The 22,684-nt window shown below is 43.7% G+C and overlaps 1 protein-coding gene across 1 annotated transcript in view; it reads left to right on the forward strand.

Moving 5' to 3' along the window:
• sorcs2 (sortilin-related VPS10 domain containing receptor 2) overlaps positions 1–22,684 on the forward strand; it is a 690,706-nt gene that overhangs the window by 527,693 nt on the left and 140,329 nt on the right. Inside the window, exons 11-13 of the mRNA XM_037675240.1 lie at positions 7,611–7,713; positions 11,624–11,700; positions 11,896–11,987. Coding sequence (XP_037531168.1) covers positions 7,611–7,713; positions 11,624–11,700; positions 11,896–11,987 — 272 coding nt within the window. The remainder of the gene's footprint in view (positions 1–7,610; positions 7,714–11,623; positions 11,701–11,895; positions 11,988–22,684) is intronic.

Below are 22,684 nucleotides of genomic sequence, written 5' to 3' on the forward strand. Positions count from 1 at the left end.
AGCGCCGACCCCTCTGGAGATGTGGAGAGCGCCGACCCCTCTGGAGACTTGGAGAGCGCTGACCCCTCTGGAGACTTGGAGAGCGTCGACCCCTCTGTAGACTTGGAGAGCGTCGACCCCTCTGGAGACTTGGAGGGAGCCGCAGATGACGTGGGAACCTGGAGAGCTGCAGCGTGCGGCGTAGGAGCCTGTGGAGCTGCAGCGTGCTGCGTGGGAGCCTGGAGAGCTGCAGCATGCGGCATGGGAGCCTGAGAGTTGGCAGCCGGCGACGAGGCGACCTGAGCGTTGGCAGCAGGCGACGAGGGGACCTGAGAGTTGGCAGCAGGTGACGAGGCCTGGGGAGATGCTGCTGCTGTCAGAGAGGCCTGTGGCTCTGCAGCAGACGACGGAGAGACCCTGGGTGCTGCGACGGCAGGAACTGACTCTTCTGCTGCGGCGGCAGGAACTGAGCCCTCGGTGGGCGTAGGACCCTCTGGAGGCGTGGGACCCTCGGTGGACGTAGCGATGTCAGCGGACCTGGGACCCTCGGTGGACGTAGCGACGTCATCAGACGTGGGACCCTCAGTGGACGTAGCGACATCGGCGGACGTGGGACCCTCGGTGGACGTAGCGACGTCGGCGGACCTGGGACCCTCGGTGGACGTAGCGATGTCGGCGGACCTGGGGCCCTCGGTGGACGTTGAGACCTCTGAAATGGCGACTGAGTCTTTGGCGGCTGAGTCTTCGGAAGGAGTGAAGACCTCAGCGGACGGAGCGAGGACCTCAGCGAACGGAGCAGCAGCGAGAACCTCAGCGAAGACCTCAGTGAGCGGAGCAGGAGCAAGGACCTCAGCTGGCGGAGCAGGAGCGAGGACCTCAGCGAGCGAAGAAGGAGCGAGAAGCTTAGCAGATGGGTCAACCTCGGGGGCTGCGTGCAGCGTGGACGGTGGGTCTACAGAGGCAGGGTCTTCTGATGCTGGTGCTGAGTCAGAATCATGTTCAATTTTCAAAGTTCTGAGTGCAGCAAGAAGCTGCTGATATTCAGGTCGCTGGACTAAACCGGGTTGGGATAATAAAAACTTTTCGGCAAGGGTGAGCACAGTATCTAGACAGTCCTGGTTATTTTTAGCAGAACAAAAGAGGCTTTGCAGAGTGTGGTTTATTTGGGATAATTCATGGGGTGAATATGCGACTGATGGACAAATGTCTCTATGTGAGGGTGTGGTGTCAGGTGTCGCCCCCACTGGAAACCTGGGAGGTGGGGCGGCGGAACACGCCCCCACAGAGTCACTGGGAGTTTGCTCAGGAGGTTCGGTCAGACTGGGTTGGACAGCCGCGGCACGGTGTGATGGTGAGAGGCTGGACTCCGCCTCCACCAGGAACCTGGAAGGTGAGGCCACGGAATCCGCCCCTGTGACGTCAAGTGGACCGGACTCGCCGAACCGAACAGGAGTGGACCGGAGCTCCCGCGGGATGTCGGACCTCGCCCCCACCGGAAACCTGAGAGGTGAGGCGGCGGATCCGGGTCCCACAGAAACACCAGAACCAACTCTAAGATTCTGCTCAGCCGACGAGACCGGGCCGGCCGCCGCGGACTGCCCCCGGGACTGCTTTCTTCCTCCCCGGTGACGGCGGGAGAGTTGGGGGACAGGAACAACACAGAATTTGTCCTCGATTTCTTCGTCCTCCCCCGACGTCCACCCCGAGTAGCCGGGTGAGGCGGACTCAGAAACAGGGACCTGGTGGGTTCCCCGGTGCCGAGCTCTGTTCTCCTCGAGGACCAGGAGTAGTGAGGACAGGATTTCCACCTCCTGGTCATAATGTCCTTGTGAGCGGACGGGCCTGGTGCAGAACCCGCCGCACCGGATTGTGGACCTGCTCATCTCAAGAAGCTCGGAGGGAAAAAGGAAAAAAGGTAAGTTGCCGAGAGAATCCTGCCCGCTGGGTTCTGATATGTGGTCGGGTTGTAATGTCAGGATTTGGTGGACAGGAACGAACCCAGTTGTGCAGACAGGACTCAACTCGGCAGATTAAAAAACTAAATACTTTAATGACAAAATAAAAGGTAACAAAACAATAAGCTGACGTGGCAGCAAAACTTACATGAACTAGAAGACTCAGGGGGAAACTCAAAAGGACTCAGGAAGCTCAGGGAAGACTCAGAAGACGCAGGAAACATGAAGACCCAACGAATACGACCCGACGAGGAACAAAACAGAACAGGAGGCTTATATACAAGGACAAGACAAGACGCGATTACAACAGCTGTGACGAGACAAAGGTGGCACCAATTATACTGACGAGGAAACACTAGGGAAACACAGACACAAACAGAACCAGCAAATGGTACCATCCTTACACTTAGTTTTAAAAATTATCTTTGTGTTTTATGATTGGGTCTGCTGGTTTAATAATTCTTGTGTTTTGTCCTGCCACTTAAATTTTATTTGTTCCCGTGTTCCTCTGCACCACCATGCACTTCTCCTTTAGCACTTTTCCAGTCTGCCTGCCACGCCCATCTCCATTTGTCCCGTCTCCTTAGTCACATTCACAATCATTTTGTTCATCAGCCCCAGCCTATTTATTCTGTCAGTGTTCAGTCCAGTTTTAGTTGAGCATTGTGCATACAGGACTCAGTGGAGAGACAAGGAGTCATCATTGAAACACCATCATGACTCATCATCATCTTTATTTTTACCTGTATGAATAAAGGTTCAATAAAATGAATGAATTTTCCACATGCTGTCTGGTCCCCCTCATGCCTTTTTCTGTTTCTTGTGCCCTCCTTGTGTTTTTGTATGTCTTGCTGCCTTGACAGCTTTTTTTTTTTTTAGCTCTTTGTGTCCAATCTGCATTTTGGGTTCAAACCTCCTGCCACCAATGAGATGAAAAAAATAATATATTAAAGTTAGTGACACAGTGAAGGCTGCACAAAGAACATTTTTTTTAGTCAGCGCAAAAAATAAAACAGATTTCTAGAAAGGACTTCAGACTGCTAATTATTTCCCCATTTACAGTACCCGTCTTACAATTGAATGTAAAAGGAAAATCAAATAAAATTGATCCAGGTGTGTATATATGTGTATATATTTAATAATGTGTGTGTGTGTGTGTGTGTGTGTGTGTGCGTGTGTGTGTGTGTGCGTGTGTGTGTGTGTGTGTGTGTGTGTGTGTGTGTGTGTGTGTGTGTATGTATGTTACCAGTTTACATTTGATAACTTGAAAAATAAGCATCATGCTGACTTCTGTTTTGTTGTGTGGTTGCAGAAAAGGTCCCAATTGACAAATGGGTTGCCATGTAAAACTCTAAGATGGTCACCCCAGTGGTGGGCACAGCTAACGTAGAAGTTTTTTTTTTTTTTCATTTAGCCTTTATTTATCCAGGTTAGTCTCATTGAGCCACGAGAACTCATTTTCAAGAGAGACCTGTTTTTTTTTTGTTTTGTTTTTTTAGGGAGCACATGGTGGGGGTTAAGGGCCTTGCTCATGGGCCCAGAGTGAGGCGAATGAGGGTGGGGGCAAGTGTGGGTGTTTCACCTACCCCACCCACAATTTTTGATGTTGTCGGGGCCGGGGCGTGAACCGGCGATCTTCGGATCACAAGCCCACCTCTCTAACCTCTGCGCCACCACTCCCCAAAGTTAGCTTTGCTAACCGCTAATTCGTTAACTAAAAAAATAGCAGATGCTAATGCTAAACTGATAAAAAATAAATAAATGAATTCTAAAGCTAGAACGCTAACTTTTATCATTCACTGCTGTGGTTGGCACTGTAAGACTGTCTGTAATGTGACAACACTGTAAGAGAACACAACTCAAAATGTTTCATAACTCACAAGTAAAGCATCCATGTCTCATTCAGAGGTGAGCTTTCTGAAATTTATCCGGTCCATCAGAACCGAAGAGGCGGAGCAGAGTGATGCATTCAATGTGTGTCGGATGTCCCCCTCGTGTCTTCTTCTTCTTCTTTTGGCCTTTCTCTCTTCAGGGGTCTCAACAGCGAGTCGTCATCCCCCATCTCACTCTGTCCTCTGCATCCTCTGTCCTCACTCCAACTACCTCCATGTCCTCTCTAACTGCATCCATATATCTCCTCTTTGCTTTTTTCCTGCAGCTGCATTTCTAACATCTTTCTACCAATATACCCACTGTCCCTCCTCTGTGTGTGTGTATATATATATATATATATATATATATATATATATATATATATATGTATGTATGTGTGTGTGCATACCATATTTTCTGCCATAAACATCGCTCCGCCCTATAAGTCACCAGTCCATATTTGTCTAATAACGCGGAAAAATCCAAAAATATGTTGCTTCGTCGTATATGTCGCATCTATGATGCGTCACCCCTGACACGTCGCATTTGTTACGCGTCACCGCTAACAAACCAGAAATGTGGGCCAGTGTTGAGTCAAAAATCGTTTGGCTGCCAAATGGCAGACGCAGGAGCATGCACGGGAGGACTTTAACAAAAATTTAACAAGAGTAACGCTAAAAAACAATTATTTGTTTCCTCATAATTATAGTAAAGGTGTGTCTCAGTGTAACTTTTGCTTAATAAATGCACTTTTACAGTCAAATCAGCTGTATTTCAAAAGTATTTGCTGCCTCGGTGCTCCCTGGAGTGTGCAGAAATGGAGGAGAAAAGGAAGGAGGATCGCTGCGCGTTTCTTCAAAATTTAACAAGAAAAGCACCTAAAACAATTATTTGTTTGCTTGAAATTATAGCAAAGGTGCGTCTCAGTTGAACTTTTACTAATAAATGCACTTTAATGGTCAAATTAGCTGCATTTCGCCAGGGCGGTGCAGCTGGTTTGATGGTTGCTCCAAGCAGCAAGCAGAACGAAGGTGGCATGCTATAGCAAGGCAATTGAGTCAATAATATCTGGTTAAGATTCTCAGTCAACCAGGACATGGTAAATTCAAAAAAGTTCTAGACAAAAACTATAAAGTATAAACTATAATAAATGAAGTCCAGCTGTTTTTGTCTTGGACTTTTTTAAATTTGTCATTATAGCCACTTGTACCTATTACATGATACAACGGCATGTCTTACTACTCTGGTGCCATCTAGTGGCTGAAAATGGTAATGTTAATTTTTGTCAGTCAGAATGAATGAAAACTGTTACATCTCAGCCAAAAATTGGTTTATAAATATGGGAAAAATTTCATAAATACGTCGCTTCAGCCTGTAAGTGGCAGGGCATGCAAAAATACCATGACTTATAGGGCGAAAAATACATTATGTGTATATATATATATATATATATATATATATATATATATACACATTCCAGAGACCCTCGTGATAGGTGAAAATTAGTGAAGTTGCGGCATTATATTTATTTTATTATTTATGTCTATTTTAAGGCATTATGAACCCTTCCCACACTCCTGCAAACCTTTCCCACTCTAGGTTTACCCTGTACATGCAGCACAGCACTGAAGGCTTTGGTCCATACCCACATGCTTTGTGGGCCCTACCCAATTGCTATAAATTGCACTGAGACCAGGAACAGATTTCCAAATAGCATTTTTCTTCAGACATTTAGGAGCCAGTGAGACCAAGATCTTAAGGTACTGTGCCTACAGTATACTCATAGAATCTGGGGTTACAATACGTAACCAATGTTCTATTTTGTATAGACTTCGCCCTTTAAGGCTATCGCTAGTGGGTTAAAAGTGAAGCAGGATGCAGTCTATGCCTCACTGAGTCCGTTCAGTACAACAATCACACAGATATCTTCTTCCACTCTTTGAAACAATCTTTATTGAGCCTTCAAATCATGTGTAATCGTGCGCCACTGAATCTGTGTGTTTGAGACGCGCTGAGCAGCAGAGAGAAAAATAATTTCTGCGTCAGCCTGAAGGCTGAAATGTCAAACCCTGCTGTTGTGACAACATGCAGAATGGAGGGCTCACTAAAACATTTGCATCATCACTCTGACACAACTCTGAGGACAGAGGGAGTCTGGGAGAAACTGAAGACATCACGCAGATAAAATGAATGAATGAGCTCGGAGAACCCCAGGAAGCTACTGTGCAGATGCCCTTCACTGACACTCCTCCATGCAGAGCGATGGAAGATGAGATTCCTCTAGTGGAGTGAGCTCTGAGCCCCTCTGGAGGCTGAGATCCAGATGAAATATATGCCTGTGAAACAGCCTCACAAAGCCTCCGTGACAGGTGCTGAACAGACAGAGGAAGTTCTCGAGACTGGTCTCTGAAGTGCACAAAAAGATGCTGAGAGGGGCGTGATGCGGCCATGCACACAACGTAGCAGGAGAGCACACGCACAGGACAGAGGAGAGGTGGCTTCTTCCTCCACTTCTGCAAGCATTCGTGGCATACAGTATAAACTGCAAAATCCTGCAGTTGTGCAGCCATGCTTTTTAGTGTTTTATATAAAGTTTTCTCAAATGATTGAATCAAAACTAAGCCATGTGCCACTTTCAATTGTGGTATGTGTCTGCATCTAGGTATATGAAAGGTCCATATCAAATATTGCATTGCCATGTCTGAATCCAAGATGGCTTTCACCATATATGTATATGTTAACTGGCCGCCCCTATCATTTGACAACAATATGCTTTTATGTTTCTTACAAGTAGTGTCCTGAAATGATTGGGATGCCCTAAACTAATCTACTGTGGCCAAGGTACTATTGGCATCCCATTCCACCATTGTGCCTGGTGGTAAATAAAATTCCTCCACTTGCCAGGATCCATCACTCTGCAATGCCTCAGACAAGTTTAAAAAATGCTATGACTGTAGTGGGAGTAGGAAGGATGAGTGTTGTGCTTTAAGAAATGTGCATGAAATGCCTAGTTCTGCCATCCATCTTGTCAAAGTTGATGCTGCAAGGTTACACCGCAAAAAGCAATGAGTCACCCAACGTCTGAGATTCATACATTAAACCACACTGAGAGATAGAGGGGAACAAGTCTGGTCTTTTATTTAAACTACTGTTCCCATAAGTTGACAGATATGACAGGAGATGCAGATATCAGCGTAAGACTTGTTTCCCTCCTTTGATAGACACACACATAGTTGGATCTCTGACAGCGACCTTGTCATCCCAATAAGCTCATCAATACCTCAACAGAATTGTCTTGTGAAAAAGCTGCTCTCCTGGATTTAAGCTACTACATCAATCAAACATGGAGAAGCCTTCATTTCTAACACTGACAGAACACATATTGCTTCAGTGATGCCACAAGTTATGGTATCTACTATCTGGCTTACCAGATAGAAGACAGTGTATCACTGTAGGTCTGCCTGCATAATTTTCCATCTGTTGAAGAATGGCTGAAAGCATCCCCTCTCCTACACACAATAGGTTTATCTTTATGACCCAAAGAGATAACTCCATGTTAGAAGTATTGAAAAGTACTGTCTAACCCACAGAGGAAAAATTAACTTTAAGTGTCCTTTTCTTGATGATAGTGAAGTGTCAATTACAGGCACTTAAACCTTTGTGCTAAGCTACTTTTACAGTGAGATTATCTGGTGTATGTCTAGTAAAACTCATTAAACACAGCTAAGGAAGAGTTTGGATTCCCACCCACATTTTTTTTTTTTGTTACAATGTGGTGGATTAATGATGTTTTCTCTCCTGCAGCCGGATTGCCACCTCCACCTTCATCTGCGCTGGGCAGATAACCCCTATGTATCTGGTACTGTCCACACTAAAGAATCAGCTCCAGGTCTCATCATGGGTGCTGGTAGGTAATATACCTCTTTTTCATTGGGCCTGCTTATTTTCCTTTAATATTCATGGACATTGCACAATTTTGGCACTCATTAACAGAAAGTTGTTTTTTTTCTATGCAAAACCAGGCTTTATTGGAGAGTGCTCAGCCTAAAGAGGAGCAAAAGAACTTCATTTGTAACTAGATCATGAAGAAACTTATCTGCACCTTTTCAGATTTTACACAAATTTTAATAGCTTGAGGCCATCTTTGCATCCAGTAGGTAATGAAATGGAGTAAAACTGCACATTTTACAGAACAGTTGTGTTTGTGCCAGTAACCGTTCCTGCTTTATTCTCTTTTCTAATGTCCTGTATAGTCACTTATCACTTAAGCATGTCAGACACATATACATATTGTGTATAGTATTGATATTAAGACATCATTACGCACATTTTTCTAAAGTTTACCATGGCCGTATATTCTTTCATAACCCTTTGTAAAGCCTGTATCTGACTAGGCTTCAATTGTTGATAACCAGTTGCAAACAAAATGGGCAAAAGAGTTTCCAGAATGTCTTGAAACATTTGCAAAGGTTATTTATTTCCATGCATGAGTCACGGGGTGTGGGCGGTGGCTCAGTTGGTAGAGCTGTTGCCTCTCAGCGAGCAGGTTGCTGGTTCAAACCCCACCTTTCTGGGTGGAGTTTGCATGTTCTCTCTGTGCTGTCTGGATTTTCTCCAGGCACTATGGTTTCCTCCCACAGACCAAAACCTTACATGTTAGTCTGCCTTCAGGCCCAGGCCTTCCTTGCAAAAGAGACCTGTGAACTCAATGGGATTTGCCTGGTTAAATAAAGGTTAATAATAATAAAATGTTAGGCTGATTGGTAACTCTAAATCAGGGGTGTCAAAGTCACTTACAAAAGGGGGCTGAAATTAAAAAAAACTTTTTCAAACTAGGGGCCAATTTCAGAATCTACATTATCTCAAATCAGATACTCAAATGTTCCATGTTGTGCTTTCAACATCATAATCAACGATTACTGAAAAAATTCAAGAGATAGAAGTATTTTACTTTTCACATATCATCTTGGATGCCAGAGGAGATGTCTACGAGGGTCACATTATGACCCCAGGCCTTGAGTTTGACTCATATGCTCTAAATTGTCCCTAGGTGTGAGTGAGAGAGTGAATGGTTGTTTGTCTCTGTGTTCCTGTGATGGACTGGAGACCTGTCCAGGGTGTCCCCGTCTCTCACACAGTGACAGCTGGATATGGGCACCAGTGACTCCCCGCAATCCAAAAAGGAAGAAGCAGTTAAAGATGGATGGATGGAGTCACAGGACCTCACCAACAAAACCAATTTAAGATTGAATGGAGACATTCAGGTCTCTCTTGTACAGTACATGAGTCCCAGAGGATTAACTTATATAAATAAAGGTTGAATGAATTGCTACTAAATCGTGATGAACCAAAATGCACCAATTTTGCAAGAATGTTGTGCAAATGTCATGATTTTTATTTGTTGAGAATAAATACAACTGTGTAAAAAGTACCAATTCATTGTGGTTCTGCCAAATTTTGCTTAATCTTTTTATGTTATTTTGTGTTTTCAACTAGTTACCAACAATCACAGTATACAGAAATTAGAATTTTAGAATAGTTTTGCTTCGTTGCATTAACATCCAGGGAAATGAAACATCAACATGAGTGTATTTTTTGAAATCAGTAAACTTGGATGGTTCTAAGCCAAGGATGCTGTAACTGTGTACCCTTAATACACTAATCCAGATGTTTTTCCATGTTTTGTTTCTCTGTTAGAAAAAAATCTTTATCCAGACAAGAAACAGAATTTTTACAAATATTCTTAAACAGCCATACTGTACCATTAGCTGTCAATTAAGTTGTCACGAACAACACATAAAAGAGAAAATAAGGTTTTGAAAATGGCTCCAGTTACCTCCTAAGCTTTGTGGCTCATTTTTTTGTTTAACCTCCAGGAGCAAATTAGAAACTGTTGGTTTTACCTGCACCTCCAGGGTACCAAGCGAGGCTCACAGAAGCCTCTGGGGCCAAATACCATCACTTCTGTTTTCCTGTCATTAAAATTCAAGATGTTTCCAACCATGTAGACTTTGATGTGCCGAAGTAGGTAAAGCCCCAGATTCATACGATCAATCAGTGACTGAATATTTAATATGCCTGTATATGTATATATATAATATATATATATATATATAATCTAGCTGCTGATTTAAAATTCAGCTAAGCTAGAGACACAAAAACAGTCAGTTTTAGCACTTGATATGTTGTTTTTTTATTGTGTTATTAATTTTATTAACCTTTATTTAACCAGGCAAATCCTATTGAGATCACAGATCTTTTTTGCAAGGGAGGCCTGGTCCTTAACACTTAGGTTTTATAAGGATTTTAAAAGTTGACAAAGGCTTAATTTGGCTCATATGAAGCATGTAAAAAAAAAAGCAAATATGAAGCAAAAAAATATATATATATCAAAATATCATTCAAATTATTTATTTAAAATTTATTTGTTTGAGCTTACAAGTTTTTCATTATCCAATCCTGTCCTAAAAATACAATGTGATGTAAAAAACAAATGTGCAAAATCAAAATAAATTTAAAGGGAAGTGTTAAAAAAGACTAAATGATTTGTAATCTGACTTCTCACCCTATCTCTAAGGGAGAGTCCAGCTACCCTGCAGAGGAAACTAATTTCAACTGTCTGTATACGCAATCTCATTCTTTTGGTCACTACCCAGAGTTTGTGACCATAGGTGAGGGTAGGAACGTAGACTGAATGGTAAACAGAGAGCTTTGCCTTACATCTCAGCTCCCTCTTCACCATAACGGACCAGTACAGAGTCTGCAACACTGCCGCTGCTGCACCAACCACCTGTCAATCTCATGCTCCATTCTTCTCTCACTTGTGAACAAACCCCTGAGATACTTGAACTCATCCACTTGAGGTACAACCTCATCCTCGATCTGGAGAGCACAATCCACCCTTTTCTGACTGAGGACCATGACCTCAGAGTTGGAGATGCTGGTTCTCATCCCAGCCACTTCACACTTGGCTGCGAACCGCTCCAGTGAGAGCTGTAGATCACAGCACAATGACGCCAACAGGACCACATCATCTGCAAAGAGCAGAGATGGAATTCTGAGACCACCAAAACAGGATCCCTCCGCCCCCTGGCTGCACCAAGAAATTCTGTTCATAAAAGTTATGAACAGAATCGGTGACAAAGGACAGCCCTGGTGGAGTCCAACTCCCGCCCTGAAGGTGTCTGACTTACTACCGGCAATGCGAACCAAACTCTCGCACTGCTTGTATAGGGACTGTACAGCACGTAGCAGCAGGCCCCCAATCCCATACTCACTGAGAGTACCCCACAGTGTACCCCGAGGAACACAGTCAAATGCCTTCTCCAAGTCCACAAAACACATGTAGACTGGATGGGAAAACTCCCATGACCACTCGAGGACCATAGAGAGGGTAAAGAGCTGATCTGATGTTTGATTTAATCAAGAGGAAAATTATCTGTTCATACATTACAAATTGTAATGCAGATTTTTGGAACTAATAATGAAAGTAAGAAATATGCAACTAAAGAGGGTGCAGCTTTGTGATGTGTGTTAAAGTCAAAGTGCTGTCCACTGAAATGTTCATGAGGAACTTTTGTCATGAAAAATCATTGGTTTCCTATATTTCTACACATTTAGCTAATCTAAAACACATCTGTAAGGTATGTTGGTTCTGTCTGATCACTTGTTAAAAACAGAAGCAAAGCAATCAAAAAGGTCTTAGTGAGAAATCCTCATGCCTTTTTCTCTTCTCTCTACTCTCTGGCCTCTTCTTTGAGTTTGTTACTCTTGTTTGTTTCAATAGCAGAACACTGTATCATTAATCTTTCCCTCAGGTAACCTGGGCTCCAAGCTGGTGGAGTATAAAGAAGAAATGTACATCACTTCAGACTGTGGGAAGACATGGAGACAGGTGCACCATGTTTTCTTTGCTTTGTCTTCACATTGTTCTTTCTGTGAACCTTGTCTGTTCTGAGGAAAATCCTTAAAATATTCATTAAAAGGCCATGTTTTGAATCCATCTGGTTTCATTTTACTTTGTAAGTGAAACACATCATTGATAAATTAAACTGGTGTTTTTTAAACCTTTTATAAATGTCTCTGAAAGGTTTTTGAAGAGGAGCATCATATTCTGTATCTAGACCATGGTGGAGTCATTGTTGCCATCAAGGACACATCTATTCCCCTCAAGATACTGAAGTAAGTTATAATATGAAGCTGGATTGGTTCTCATATTAAAAAGTGGGAGAAAAAAAAACTGCTTTTGCATGACAAAAAAACGTAATTTTTTTCTCTGGGGGCGTCCAGAGCCCATTCTCGACACAAGGTTTGAGCTGAAATTTTTTTCTCTCATCAACTTTTCTGTGATCGGTCAGAAATTTATAGTGGCTGTGTTTAAATTGACAAGACCCAAGTTTTGGATTCAAAAGTTCAGCCGGACATTAAGAACGTTTTATCAATTTTATTGTGATAAGGCGGGAGTCTGGATCTTTGCACAGGAACTGGTCTGGAGAGAGAACACCATTAGTAGGCTGTAGGTCTCAGGGAATGCACATAAGAGCAGGAAATAGCCACTAACATTTTCAGACAGGTGAGGGGAGTTAGGTGAGATGTAGAGCCAACTCCCAGAGCTTGGAGGAGCGGCATTAGTTAGATGTCACCGTAAGTGGTGGGCAAGCAGTTGGAGAGAGAGGCCTTTAATGCTGAGAGCAGATCCGACAGAGGGGCAAACTTTAACCGTGGTCCAAGTGATGAAGCAAGGGTCATACACAAGGAAGCCAAGGTCAGAAAACAAATCCAGAGTGGAATCTTTATTCCAAAAACCGATGGGCAGAAAGAAGTCATAGTTACCAGAATCAGATGAGCAGAACTAATCAGACATGGGGCAGACAAGACGGAAAACCCAGGAAACAGGTGTGAGGTTGTGACAAGGAAATCAGGCATGGGCTTGGAATAAACGCTAGACATCTACTGGCAAAAAGTGTTCGATAATCTGGCAGAGACTTGGCATGGACGGTGTTCTTATATAGAGCAGGCAACAGGTGAAGAGTATGATCGTCATTGCGATGGACAAGTATGCGTGGCAGGTGGCAGAGAGAAGAGATCAAGACATAATTGGAAAAATGGATAAACTGCTATTGGATCATTTTACTTCAAATGCTCTGCTAAAGATCAGCTTGAAGAATTTGTTAGAAATCTAAGAGCTACTTTTCCAACAGGACTCAGAAAGGTAGTTAACCCTTGTGCACCCGTGGTAATGTCTCATGCGGGGGGGTCACGGTGAAACCCCCCACACACGCGCGCGCGCACAACACATTAAGCTCCGTTCCTCGGGCACAGGCATGCGGTCACGCCCGCACGCCACACAATACTGAAGCGTACACCATCCACACACGTACACGCGGCACTTGATGCATCATGTTCTCATCTTGGCATCCCTGCTCCTGGGACACAGCCCGCACCTCTTCCTCCTCCTCCTACTACTCTCGGGAGAAGAAGGCGCTCTGTCGGCGATGGCTTCGTTCCGCCACCATGTGTCGTCCTCTGTGGCATCCGCCACCAACAGCTCTTCCACACACACTTTGCCCAGCCGCTCCAGAAAGAGCCTGTACTTGTTGCACTTGCTGGGCAGCCAATCAGGACGCAGCTCCCGCCACAGCACAAATGTGTTGTACATGGACACGTCCACCATGTTGTGAAAGAGAGCCACGGGCCAGCGGTTGGTCTTTCTCCTGCAGCTGTTCGTGGTCAGCACCTTGTCCAGGTTGTCAACATTGCCCTTGGTGCTGTTGTAGTGGAGCATCACGAGGGGTTTGCCGCAGCCACCCGCCACACACTCTACTTATTATTATTTGTCATCTCGGTTGACATTTGAGGAGGTGCCGCTGCTACTCAGGTGCCTCTCGGCGGTGGTCAGGATCAGTACGTTCCTGTTGCGCTTGGTCACGTACGAGACGATGGCCACTGAGACGGGTCAGCGGACGAAGGCGAGCCACGATGAGCCTACCTCGCGGCCTCTGGTCTTGAGCAGCCGCTCGGGTATCTCGGGCCTGTTGGCTCTCATGGTGCCGAGCGCCGTCAGGCCCAGTCGCGGCGCAGCATGGAAGAAGTTGTCGAACGTCACGTTGTGCCCGGGCCCCAGTCCCTCGGTGAGGTTAAGGACCATGCGGCAGCCTAGGTTTTTCTCTTGTCGCGTTTGCCTGCATACACCTGCATTTAACACGTATAGCTGGATCACGCGTCGTACGCCACCCTCAACTTGATGCTCTACTTGGCCAGCTTGTTGGGCATGTACTGCCTGAAGAGACACCGACATTTTTTTGTTTGTTTGTTTGTTGTTTGTTTTGGGGGGTTTTGCCATGGGGGGGGGGGGGGGGGGGGAGCTCTACCGAAATGACAAAAGTTGAGGGGGAAGGGGAGGGAAGAGAGAGAGAGAGAGAGGGGAAAAAAAAGAAATGTTAATTTTATTTTGTTTTAATATTTAGTTTTTAATTAATTTATTTTATTTTTTGGGGTAAATCCTCAATCGCCGCCGCCACCTTATCTTTGAAAAAAAGAACAGGCCGGGGGGTGGAGTTTAGAGTGAGCACACTTTCACCCAGGCAGGTGTTGGGTGAGAAGAAAGACCCGGGGATACGATGAGGCGTGGCTAGCTGGCTGGCTGGTACGCATGCAGGAACACACACACACACGTATCCTTGGGTCTGCCCCCTGGAGGGTACGTCATATGTGGGGGGTCTGGATGACATAAACACACACACGCAGGTATCGTTGGGTCATTGAGACCTCGGGGGTATATGAGGGGTCACACAATGCATCTGGATGACTCCCCCCGATACACGGGGAAGGTGGGGTCTGGATACCCACCCCCACCCGGTCTTGTGGGTGGGTTTTGTGAGGGGGGTCTGAACGACCCCTCAAGATGGCACAAGGGTTAAACATCAAACAACCCATGAAAGCAACACAACTTTTTACACAGGTGAGACAGTGCATCAATACAGGCTCTGTGGCTTTGCTGGTCTGTAGAGAGCAAACCTCGGCCGGGCAGCGTAGGGAAACATTCCATTTGTTAGCTCATTATTGTGCACCATCTGGCAGAAACTGTGGTGGTTTCTTGTGACAAATTTCCAAATTGCAAATGGCGTATACTGTCTGAGTTTGTATTGTGTCTGTTGGCAGTAAGGGAAGCAAAAATAGGTACAGTAATGGAAGCGTGGAGACTCTGCAATATTCCTTGGAATACTCCTAGATTCCTAGGAGTTCTGTGCTGCAGTTTCTCACTGAGTAAATCAAGATTCAAGAGTCTTTATTTGTCATTCCACTACATGTGGTGGAATGAAATTGTGTACACAGGGTCCCAGTTGCAACCAACAAAATATTAAAATGTAAAAGAAAAACAGTAATAAGATCTAAGATACAAACTAAGAAAAATGTTAACTAAAATACACTAAGCACTAGAAGCATAGAAACAATAAAAACAATACGCCGACCAGTAGCACGAACAAGTCTGTGTGAGCAGATGAGCACGAATGAACACAACAACATGAAACAGATCAGCAGCAACATGATGAGATTTTTCACAGTGATTACCCTGATTAGAGCTTCATCAGTTGAACAGCCTCAGGGTAGAAGCTGTTCCTCAGTTTAGTGATTCTACACTTAATGCTCCTTAACCTCCTGCCTGAGGGAAGTCAGGCAAAAGGTGTGTGTGCTGGATGAGTGGGGTTCTTCATGATGCAGGTGGCTCTTGTCCTGCATCTGGAGGTGTAGATGTCTGTGATGTTAGGGAGGCTGACTCTAACAGACTTCTGTGCAGCCTTCACCACTCACTGCAGAGATTTTCTTTCTGCAGCTGTGCAACCTCCATGCCACATGTTGATGCTGGAGCACAGAGTGCTTTCCACTGCACACCTGTAGAAGGAGATGAAGACTGAGCTTCCCAGACTAGCTCACCTCAGCCGCCTGAGGAAGTAGAGTCTCTGATGAGCTTTCCTTGATCAAGCTGGTAGTATTGTTGCCCCAAATGAGGCTGTTGTTCAGGTGCACACCCAAGTATAGTACTTGTTGCTGGAGACCACTTTTTTATATACCTTTATTTTACCAGGAAGAAATCCATTGAGATCATCAATCTCTTTTACAAGGATGTCCTGGACTTCCACCGCAGATCGTCCTATCTTCGGTGGGGTGTAGGTGGTGTTTGCTCCTTCTGAAGTCCACGACCATCTCCTTCGTCTTCTTCACATTGATGTAAAGGTTGTTCTTCCTGCACCAGCTCTCCAGTTTTTCAACCTCCTGCCTGTAGCTGGTATCATTGTTTGTTATACATCCCACCACCGCTGTATCATCTGCAAACTTTACAATATGACATCCTGGATGGGTCGGTGCACAGTCATATGTGAGCCAAGTGAAAAGAGGGCTCAGCACACAGCCCTCGGGGGAGCCAGTGCTGAAGGTTATGGTGGAGAAGGAGAAGTTGGGGATCCTCACTGCAGTCTGTTAAGAAGTCTAGAACCCAAGTGCAAATGGAGGGGCTGAAGCCCCCAGTATACTCCCGCGTCCGTACGTGAAGGTACGCGTGTCTGTACGCGGAGGTAAGCGTGTACTTCCGCAGGGCGTGTCCGCGCAAAGCTAAATTTTTACGACGTGTCGCACAATAAACTGCCTGGCGATGGACTTTTTTGTACGCGACACCAATGTATTAAATTACCCTTTTTCATCCCTGATCTGGCCTTTTCTTTTGTTTTTTGCCAAGAGGCAAGCAATCTCTTCCTCCTCCGTTGATGCTTGACTGAAATTGTGAGAAATGAAGGAATTTGTCATGAGTGAATTAAAATCAGGTCCAACATGGCTGCGGGAGGGTCTGGAGATTTCCTGGTGGGCTGATCTGATGTGTGGGCTGCAGAGCCAGCGCTCCGTTTTTTTTTTTTGTTGTTTTTTTTTATAACTTTTTATTAACAACATATAGAACGCTGTGGCTGGGGCTGCCAGCTCTCGTTTTTTTTTTTTTTTACCTGTCAATCAATCCAATAGGCGTGTCAGCAAATGACCAATTGGCGACCTCAATTTGTCCCGAAGGTAAACGCCCCTTGTCTGCGAAGCTGCTCTGCAGCCACTCAGGGTGGACACTCGAGTATGAAGTCTCAACCCTCTGCGTGCGTACGTACATGCGTACCTCCGTGCGGATGGGCGTACGTGGGAGTATACTGGGGGGCTTTAGTCCTAGTGTGAGTAGATGGTCTATCAGGGTTTTTGGGATCATAGTATTGAAGGCAGACATGAAGTCCACAATGAGCATAGAGACGTAGGAGTCCTTCTGACCCAGGTGGTTGAGAGCAGTGTGGACCACAGAGGAGATGGCGTCTTCTGTATATCAATTCTCACGGTATGCATACTGGTGAGGGGCCTTGCTGATGGTTGTTTTGATGTGGGTCATGACCAGTTTTTCGAAGCATTTAGCGACTATCGGGGTGAGGGCTACTGGCCAGTAGTCATTTAGACCAGTCACTGTAGAGCTCTTTGGAACTGGGATGATGGTGGCGGTCTTCAGGCAGGTGGGAACTATCGCCAGGGTAAGTGAGGAGTTAAATATGTCGGCCAGCACCTCGCAGAGCTGATCGGCACATTCTTTCAACACTTTCCCGGGGATGTTGTCTGGGCCAGTTGCTTTGTGAGGATTAATCCTCTTGTAAGTACTTCTTACTTCGGCTGAGGTCATGCTGAGAAGCTCTTCTTCTGGTGGTGAGGTGAGTCTGGTGCTGTGTGGTCTGTTCGGGTCTTATAGCGTGCATAGAACTTGTTGAGGGCATCAGACAGTTGGTATGTTTACATGGACATAAGTAACCGGATCAAATGGCCGGTCGGAATAAAAGTGTGTCATGTAAACACTCCGTTCGGGTTATTTTTTGTGTATTCGGCGCGATCCGTTATAATTTCTGATCAGAACGAAACGGGTGGTTTACGCCGATCCGAAACCCGATCGGTGCGCATGTAAACGCTTGATCTGTTCGTTTTTATCTGATGGTGAAAAACTGACCTGACTGCGCATGTGCGACTTTGCCATTTCCGCCTGGCTAACGCTAATAATATTAGCATGTCAGGGAAGTAAAACTGGTCGGTGAGCGACACAACATTTCTACTAGAAACTTTTAAAGAGCTCAAAATGATTTCTATTACCTGTAGCTCAGTCAGGGAGTGCAATAACGTCTCCACCATCATTAAAACCTGTCGCGGGTCCATTTTGGGTGCTCAGGTTTGTTTACGTTCACCCGGAAGTAGAACTTCTTCTTCGGTGGTTTTTTTAAGGAGAGTTTACCACTCTGCGCATGTCAGTACTGCTGTTCAGAACAAAGCCCGCTGCATGTAAACGCTCATCATGAACAGATTGTGCCCATGTAAACAACACATTTGAATTATTCAAACAGAACACATTTCAATCCGGTCAAAGAATTCTGCGCATGTAAACATAGCTAGTGACGGGTCTCTAGGACATTGCTCACTTCTGCCTTTATAATCTGTTATACACTTAATGCCCTTCCACATGCTCTGTGGTTTTTGAAGAGAAAAATGTCCCGCAACTACATGAGTGAGAGCAGATGTCTTCACTCCCTGCAAAGCATGAATTTAGTCATTCACCCAAAAAAAAACTTTTTCATACAGCTGTAATATAATGTTGATTGTGTGGCTGCTTATGCCATTGCAGCACTCATTTCAAAGTGGTATAAAGAAAAACAAATAGGTATGGGGGCTATACAATGAAGCAAATTCAAAAAGGCAGGGCTTTCTTCCCTTAGCTTGGCTTGTCAGAAGCCCAACACTCTACTAAAATATTACAGTTATTATGAGATTGGTTGGTGTCATGGTGGCTCAGTTTTTTTTTTTAGCTGTTGCCTCAAAGTGAGAAGGTCACAGGATCAAATCCCAGTCAGTGGACTTTCAATCAATCAATCAGTTTATTCACTCGATTCAAAAAATTGATCATCAGTTTACAAACACATTCTCTGACAACACTTATTTACACAAGTGAAGAGGGAGCAGTAAGAAGAAAATTTTGTATAGACCTGCCCCCTTTCTCAATAATTACAAAAATGTCATGGTCATGTACATTAAATTAACAAAGCAAGTTGCAAACAATATATCACTCTTCCCATTGACAACTCAAAAGTGTATAAGAGTTAATCATTCTTTTTTTATAAAGTGTTTTGAATTGGTTTATAGTAGAGGATTTTTTTTACTCCTCATCCAAACTGTTCCATAATTTTACTCCATGCACCGAAATGCACATTTTTAAAAAAATAGTACGCACAGGTTTACTTTTGAAATCATACTTACTTCCGTTATTTCTATCACGAGCTTACGAAAAATAACTTTTGTAAATTAAATGTCAATAATCTCTTTCTAGTTTAAACATAACTAATAGCATTTTAAATTAACCAGATCCCTTAGTTTCAAGATATTTGATTGAATAAACAATTTATTTGTGTTCTCTGATGTCCACTTTATATAAAATTCTCATAACTTTCTTTTGTATGACAGACAATGGTTTAGTGTTGGTTTTAGAAGTGTTGCCCCATCCATCCATTTTCTTTACCCGCTTATTCCATTTTGGGTCACGGGGGTCGCTGGTGCCCATGTCCAGCAATCACTGTGCGAGGGGCGGGGTACACCCTGGACGGGTCGCAAGTCCATCACAGGGCCACATGGAGACAAACGAGACAAACAATCATTCACTCTCTCACTCACACCTAGGGACAATTTAGAGTTACCAATCAGCCTAACATGCATGTTTTTTGGACTGTGGGAGGAAACCGGAGTACTCGGAGAAAACCCACGCATGCACGGAGAGAACATGCAAACTCCACCCAGAAAGGCCCCTGGACCGGGGTTTGAACCAGGGACCTGCTCGCTGAGAGGCAGCAGCTCTACCAGTTGCGCCACCGTGCTGCCTGTGTTGCCCCATACTTCTATACAAAAAGTCAGATATGGAACAACAAATGAATAATATAATGTATGTAGTGTTGATAGTTCTAAAGTATTTTTTACTTTATTTAGAAGTCCAATACTTCTGCATAGTTTTAGTTTCATGTATTTTTTATGAGATTTCCAGTTAAGTTTATGATCTAAAACAACCTCTAAAAATTTAACTTCATATACTCGTTCAACCTGATTATCATCTATAGACATTATAATAGAATAATCTATTTTTTTGTTACCAAAAATTAATAGTTTAGATGGGTGGAGTTTGCATGTTCTCTCTGTGCATGCGTGGGTTTTCTCCGGTTTCCTCCCACAGACCAAAAACATGCATGTTAGCTTGATTGGTAACTCTAAATTGTCTCTAGGTGTGAGTGAGAGAGTGAATGGTTGTTTGTCTTGTTTGTCTCTATGTGTCCCTGTGATGGACTGGAGACCTGTCCAGGATGTCCCCCGTCTCTCTCACTGGGACTGCTGGATATGGGCACCAGTGACCTCTGCAACCCAAAAAGGAAGACGAGGATAAAAGATGATGGATGGATGGATGTTGCTTTGTTTACTCTGACTTTTTGCCTTAGTTTTTGTGCACGTTCACATACAATGTTCCACCAATCATTTGATGTTGTTTCCACTTAAAATACTCCAATCCAGCAAAGTTACAGATTTTAAAAAAAGTTCACTCCAACATAAAGATCATCATTCATAAAGAGTAGTAAGTTCACATTAAAAGAACATAATATAAAACATCAATGAGAAAAAAACACTGTAATTCTTGTCAATTTAATCAGACTTAAACTGTATTTCTCAAAACTGAGATTGTTTAAAAAGCTATCTGCAACAGGCAAGCTAATGTTTTTTTTTACATTTCTACATTTGGTAGTAGTTTGGTGTTCCAGTTTACTTAAAAATGTGCACCAAATCGATAAGGTAATAAGTCTGCCTTTCATTTAAATGCTCTTCTCCCAACACTCTGAGCTCAGAACATAAACGTCACATAAATACATGCGCAGAAGAGTCAATCTGGTGATCACTGTCCTCACAGCTGAGGCATTGAGTTCATATTTGAATGTAAGCATGAAGGCTTAAAACTGCTCCAGCACTGACTTTGAACAAACTCAAAGTCTTTAAGATTCTGCTCCCATTAGTCTTAACCTGAGGGTCCTTGTGTAATGAGCAGAAATACTTTTACAGAAACTGTAAAGTTTTATTTCAGTCTGATAAAAATATATTCAGCTTTTTTTTTTCTTTGAGCTTAAATATGTACAAACAAAACAAAAAAATAACTTTTAGAATCAATTCCAGATGGATACATACTTGTTTAGGACGGTAAAAACCTTGAATGTTTAAAATGTAATTTACTACAATCTGCTGTTCAGAGCAGAATTAAATACAACAGACCAAAAACATGCATGTTAGGCTGATTGGTAACTGAATTGTCTCTAGGTGTGAGTGAGAGAGTGAATGGTTGTTTGTCTTGTTTGTCTCTATGTGTCCCTGTGATGGACTGGAGACCTGTCCAGGGTGTCCACCGCCTCTTGCACAATGATAGCTGAATATGGGCACCAGTGACCCCCGCAACTCGAAAAGGAAGAAGTGGGTAAAGATAATGGATGGCTCGACAGTTTAGTTTTTAAACAGGGAGTGGAGGCACAGAAGTTATAGAAGGTGGGTCTGTGATCGGAAAGTCGCCAGTTCAACTTCCAGTACCGACAACATCATGCATGAGAGAAGAAGAGTCTGTAGCATCTTAGCCAGTACATCTGCGATGCAGTTGTTGGCAGATGTCGACCGTGTGCGGGGTGTTTGAATGCATGAGAGAAGCGGAGCGTGCTCAATTCACACAAGGAGAGCTGTTGGTCAGGCTACTTCTTGATGTGCTCTCTAAAATAGTTATTGAATCAAGTGTTTACTTATGTAGGTAAAACCATATGTTAAACAACCCATTAAAATACACCAGAATGCAAGAAATGACATCTACTTAATTCAAAATTTTCTGTGGGAGGACCCCCAGACACCATCCCCCCACCCCCCCACCCACACACACTTACACACATATTACAAATGTTCCTGATGCTAATGGCCACTGCATTGTTCAAACTAAGAGCCATTGTCAGCACTGGGGGCTAAGCTTTCCTAAAAGTCAGATTCTAGTATCACCCATGCTAACAAGAATCCGTCCATAGGACCTGATCGGGCTTTTGCGGTTGCTGCTCCAAAACTGTAGAACAGTTTACCTGAGAATTTAAAGACCGCTCAGACTGTTGAGACTTTTAAATCTTTGCTCAAGACTCATCTGTATTCCTTGGCATTTCATCCACGCAGAGACTGAGAACAAGTTGAGCTGATTTTATTGTTGTTGTGTGTTGTTTTTATTGTCAACTTATGTTTTTGAGTGGCACTAGATGCATTTTTACTCTTTTAAAAAAAAATTTAATCTGTCTGAACTGTAAAGCACTTTGGTCAGCTTTTGTTGTTTTTATGTGCTATATAAATAAATTGACATTGACACTGACATTGACATAGGACCTGATTCAACCTTGTTACCTGGTAGATTCATCTACCTGGATTACTGAGCACGCATAAGGATATAGTCATTTTTGTTTGCTGAGCTGCAGCAGCCATCCAGCTGAGCCTAACAGGTTAATCAGTTGTAGATGCACATTCTTTATTAACTTTTATTTAATCAGGCAAATCCCAATGACATCCCAGATCTCTTTTGCAACGGGGCCTAGGCCTGAAGGCAAACTAACACACATGATGTTTGAATGCATCAAGACTTTGATTTGCAGGACTCAATGATTATTTTCTTTGAGTTTTATTAAAATCCATACAGTGGTTCATGATATTGTGCTAAAAGAAAGTCAAGACAGACAGGGAGACCACACAACGATGCATAATATTACTCTCCCTTTATAGCCATGGGTGAT

Source organism: Nematolebias whitei, chromosome 1, assembly GCF_014905685.2.
Source record: "Nematolebias whitei isolate Nwh7 chromosome 1, NemWhi1, whole genome shotgun sequence".
In the NCBI taxonomy this organism is placed as follows: domain Eukaryota; kingdom Metazoa; phylum Chordata; class Actinopteri; order Cyprinodontiformes; family Rivulidae; genus Nematolebias; species Nematolebias whitei.